The 4,759-nt window shown below is 38.2% G+C and overlaps 2 protein-coding genes across 2 annotated transcripts; both read right to left on the bottom strand.

Moving 5' to 3' along the window:
* Window positions 1–203: 203 nt before the first annotated feature.
* On the bottom strand, window positions 204–2,347 carry LOC106517519 (uncharacterized). Its single transcript, XM_014008404.1, has 6 exons — window positions 1,878–2,347; window positions 1,640–1,785; window positions 1,497–1,558; window positions 1,294–1,404; window positions 1,112–1,213; window positions 204–840 (listed from the first exon to the last, which is right to left on the bottom strand). Exons 1-6 carry the CDS (start codon window positions 2,037–2,039, stop codon window positions 806–808), a joined length of 618 nt encoding a protein of 205 aa, XP_013863858.1. The 5' UTR covers window positions 2,040–2,347; the 3' UTR covers window positions 204–805.
* A 110-nt stretch (window positions 2,348–2,457) lies between these two features.
* On the bottom strand, window positions 2,458–4,417 carry LOC106517518 (uncharacterized; the record flags this gene model as incomplete). Its single annotated transcript, XM_014008402.1, is given in 5 exon segments — window positions 2,458–2,760; window positions 2,851–2,946; window positions 3,032–3,160; window positions 3,376–3,443; window positions 4,275–4,417. Coding segments are annotated over 5 exon segments (531 nt in total), but the record flags the coding sequence as incomplete, so codon positions are not given.
* Between the last annotated feature and the right edge of the window lie 342 nt (window positions 4,418–4,759).

Here is a 4,759-nt window from a genome sequence, read left to right as displayed (position 1 = left end):
CTTTTCATTAAATCTACCTGGAAATGTGGAAATAATAATAAAAAATCAACATAAGTTTTAATCTCTTATGCATCAAATGTAACTACTGTTTGTAAATAATATATCTGTATCAATTGTCTATATCATCCATATTTATGCTTGTGTCAAATGATTTCACAGATATTTTGAAATCTTTTCATTAAATGTACCTGGAAATGTGGAAATAATAAAAAAATCAACATAAGTTTTAATCTCTTATGCATCAAATGTAACTACTGTTTGTAATTACTGCAGATTTCCAATCCACTAAACCTTTGTTTGATAAGAACTCATATAAATTATACTTGACACACACGCAGGTATATGAAATTTTAAGGAATGTAGATTTTCAAAGTCTTGTTAGATACTTGTTAGTTTCCAAATTCTGCAAACTTTGTGAATGCCATCATGTTATTATGTTATTTGATCACAAACACAGCAAATGACCAAAAATCATTGAATACTGGCTAAACATAGAAAACCCTTTTTGTCTGTTTTAAATTCACAATTTTGTGAAAGTTGGCAAAACAGTAAAAATCCCAAACTACATAATTAAAGTTTTTTTTTTACCTATATATCAAAATATCATGTTCTTAAAGAGGTTATGTGATAACATGRTTCTTTGTTTCACTGTAAAAACAACAACATGTGTTTCTGGTGGAAGCCTGTCACTCACTTTACAAACTTTTTGCATAAAGGAGAGAAAAGACAACACAAAACAAGATTGTATTTTTCTTAATACATGTTGCTGTGCGTATTTCTTCAGCTCTCTTCGWTTAGCAGCTGCTCACTCAGTTGTTTCTTTCTCATCAGGACACAACTCTGAAAAAAAAGGAAAAGAACAAAACTCTGAGACAAAACTCCTTTTTAATGAGGTAGATGCTCAGKGGGCCACACTTAGTCAAAGCCAACAGCAGGAATTGGACATCTGGTAGGGGGGCATTTATTTATTTAATTTTTTAGTTTAATATTTCTAATCTAGCGCATATTCATGTCCAAATCCTTCATTTTCCAATGTTGGATCTCCACCTTGTGGCAGTGTCTGCGCAGCTCTGAGGCAAAGCTGCAGCTGCCTGCAGAAAAACCCACTGACCTGTTTTGTTGTCGTAGCTGTGAAAGTTCTTTGGGAAGTTCAGACACTCTGCTTGTTGCTTGAACATTTCAACGTCTTTGGCATCTATTTGTCCTGTCCTCGCTGAAAGACATAAAAAAATTTTTTTTGAAAGAGGTACATGCACATGTTATGCTTTAATCTAAATAAAAATCAGCACTTACTGAACTGCAGAATGAATCTGCCGGTGGCGTCCCTGTTTCGAAAAGCGTCTGTCCACAGCAGGCAGCCAGAACAAGTCTGCAGGATTTGTCCTTTGTGCTCTGACAAGTTTTCTATAAAAGCACAACTACTTATTTCATGCTTCCTTGATATTTTTGTTATTTACAATAAAAGACAAATATCTGCCTGTCTGTGACCTACTTACTGCGAAATGTGGCTGTAAGTCCAGAGATGGTTGCATTCACCTCCCCGAAGATACACCGGTTACTAACAAGAGACGAGCTCTCATAAAGTTAAAAATCWACATTAAAAGGGGTGTTTTTTTAAGAAATAAAAGAGCGAACTCACAAGCAGTGATCTCCCCATCGCAGAGTCACAGTTGAAGCATCAGACGTGGGGGACAAGTCGATCCAGGAGCTTCTGAGGGACTCCAGTGCTTTGTGGTACGGCGCGGGGTCACCAGCTCCCAGAACGTACACCCACTTTCCAAACACCTGTAAAGCAAAAGCATGAATGCTGTCAGAATAAATAGGTGTTTTTAACCATTATTGGGATATTTTGTTTTAAAAAAAAAAAGGTAACTTACTGAACTGGGGTCATCTGGTGTGAAAGGTTGGACCAGGTCCTTACAGTCGGGAGAAGAGGCTGCGCTGAGGGACGACAGAGTCAGCAGAAACCCAACGACAAGCAGAGCCATGGCTGCGGACAGAACTGAACCTGCAGCAGGAACCCTCTGACACTGATTCATTTTCTCTCCAGAGTTTCAAACAAAACAAGCTGTTGTGTAAGTGCTGAAACAGGGGGAGGTCTTTAATGCTTAACGTTTTTTTTATTTTTTACTTTCAGCAAGCACTCAGAGACATGCAAATCTTTTGGACGCCACTGAAAGGCCAGCTCAACGGGACTTCTGTTCCTCRCATCTCTGCTCCTGAATGAAGTCAGGAAAAGTGCCACAGGACTGYTGAAATGTTTTAAGAAAGGATTTGTTCTAGCTTTTTATCAAYGAAGTAAAGGTTGTTCCTCTGTGTGGACTCCTTTTCTCCCCCTCTGACAGTTGTTACCCGGCGACGGCGTGTTTCAGGGAACAGGGAGAGCTTTTTAACTTTGTTGGATCGAAAACAAAGGAAGAGGTGAAGCAGCCATTGCGGGGAAAAAAAACACATTCAGAGGGATTAAGAACTGTTTTTATTTACCACAAACAACAAGTGGAAAACAGCTGCATACACATATTACTGAAGTAATTTTAATAAGAGGTTAAACTACGTGGTGTTGAATTAATGACATGACAACCAGAGGCCTTTGAAGTCTGTTGCTACAAAAATCTGACTCAGAAATGAGACGTTACTTTGCAGCACAGTGTGGTTAGAGATGGTTTTACTGAGCCGTGTCTTCTTTTTCCTCCTCAGTTTCAGTTTGGTCACTCTCTGTGTTCTTGACAGCAGATGATTCCCTCTCGTCTGGACACAGATCTGAAATCATAACAAAAAAAATAAATACAGCTCAGAATGAATACGCTTTCTGGTTATTTGTAGAACCGAAAGCTGGAAACGCTGTCTTACGTGTGCTTCCAAAGTGGTACTCTGGGAGAAACTCGAGACATTCTGCCTGCTTTTTGAAGACGTCCAGCTCGGATGGCTCCAGAGAACCAGTCCGTGCTGTAAAAAAAGAGTGACCATGTAAGGCTGCATCCTAATGATCAGCATGATCTAAATATGAGGAAAAACATGAACCGTGTCTTACTGAAGAGGAACAGGTATCGTCCTTTTGACTTGCCGTCTGGGAGGAGAGTTGTGTCCTCAGACAGGAGACAATCACTGCAGGTCTCGTAATATTTTCCATCATGATAGGAAGTGTGGCCATTGATGATAACTGGAAAACATGGGAGAAAATGTGCAGAACATGCATGTTGCTTTACCAGAGTGAAAGCTAAAATGCACCTAAAAAAATATTCAGACTTGTTTTGCACAAGTGTTTGCTTCTAAAATCCACCCACACCTTTATAATGTGATTTGGTTCTGTGCACAGCAAGAGATGGTGAGTCAGTAAACAGAAAAAAAAACCCCAGAATATTATAAAACACGTACAAGTGGTGTGACTGGTCGTTCCTGAAATGGTGGCATTGGCAGGACCATGAAGGCACTTGTCGTCTTTGCTGTAACAAGAACAGAAACATWTTTAAYTTTAAAGGGATAGTTCAGTCATTTTTGAAATGATGTTCTTAATAACTGGTAYCTTATCAGCTRGGACAGAWAGAGCACAGAGTGTGGAGAAAAYRGCATAAATTACTGTAGATTATGCTATTGGCTAATTTTCAAGAATCAGCAAACGTCTCAAACCTTAAGACACCTGATGAAATCCCCAACATGGATTATGTTCAGTTGAGAAAATAGTGACAAACCAGTGTAGTCAACTTCTCAGAAAGGAAAATCGCTCGACTGTCCTAAAKGTAATCAGAACTCACTAAATGATGTCATCACCTAATTTACACCATCGCTATTAGAGAGAGGAAAGACTTAAAAGACACAAAATGAGTGAAAAAAAAACAAATAAAATATATTTAGAAATTCAAATTAAGTTTGTCTGATGATTCTTGTTTTATTTCAGAACTCCTAACCATTTGTTTTATCTGGGCCTGGGCTTCGAAAGAAACACTCAAAATTACATGTCGTTTTTTTTTATATTTTGGTTTAGTTTTTGTTTAAAGTCAGGTTTAGTGTTTAATCTTTTGGTCCATTTAGGAGCTTATAAGTGCYTTAATATTAGCTAACAAAGCATTTCCCATATTAGTTTGCTGTTTTTAAAGCCTAAATAGTAAAACAGGTCTTGTTTTGCTGGGTAAAGACATTTGTCCTTTTCTCCACATTATGTCCCACTGATAAGACACTAATTATTTATAACTATTCATAGCAACAATTTATGCCTAATTTAATTAAAAGCAAAACTGTGAGAAGTTTTTTTTTTGCAGTCTGTGATCAGTCCTTACAGGCGGTCAGCCCAGTAGATGGTGATGACCCCGCTGTCCGAGGATGGCGACAATTCGACCCAGGAGCTGTTCACCGACAGCAGGTCACTCTTCAGGCCCGGTTTGTCCCACGAGCCGACGTGCAGCACCCACTTTCCATAGATCTACACACCAGGCACAAAACTCACTAAAGCGTTTGCACTGAATTGTTTTAATCTAATGCAGTTTGTCGTTAAAAAGCCACTGCCTGTCATGGCGATGAAAGGGTTGTTTGAAAGAAAAAGGGCAAAACAAAAAAATCTTTTGTTTTAGTGCTGCTGTTGTTTCTGTTTGAGACTCAAAGGCTGTTTGTAACCTTGGAGAGGAACCACCCAATAAGAAAAAACAGCCCTCCCTATTTAAACCCCTGTGACAAGTTGGGAACATGATGGTAGATTTATTTAAATAATAGTTATATTAAAAAATTGTTTTTAGAATTACAAGCAAATGAATAATTTGTACTAAAT

This window comes from Austrofundulus limnaeus, unplaced genomic scaffold (genome assembly GCF_001266775.1).
Source record: "Austrofundulus limnaeus strain Quisiro unplaced genomic scaffold, Austrofundulus_limnaeus-1.0 Scaffold49, whole genome shotgun sequence".
Classification (NCBI taxonomy): domain Eukaryota; kingdom Metazoa; phylum Chordata; class Actinopteri; order Cyprinodontiformes; family Rivulidae; genus Austrofundulus; species Austrofundulus limnaeus.
The sequence above is the reverse complement of the archived record's forward strand: the minus strand, read 5'-3'. Positions and strand labels throughout refer to the sequence as shown.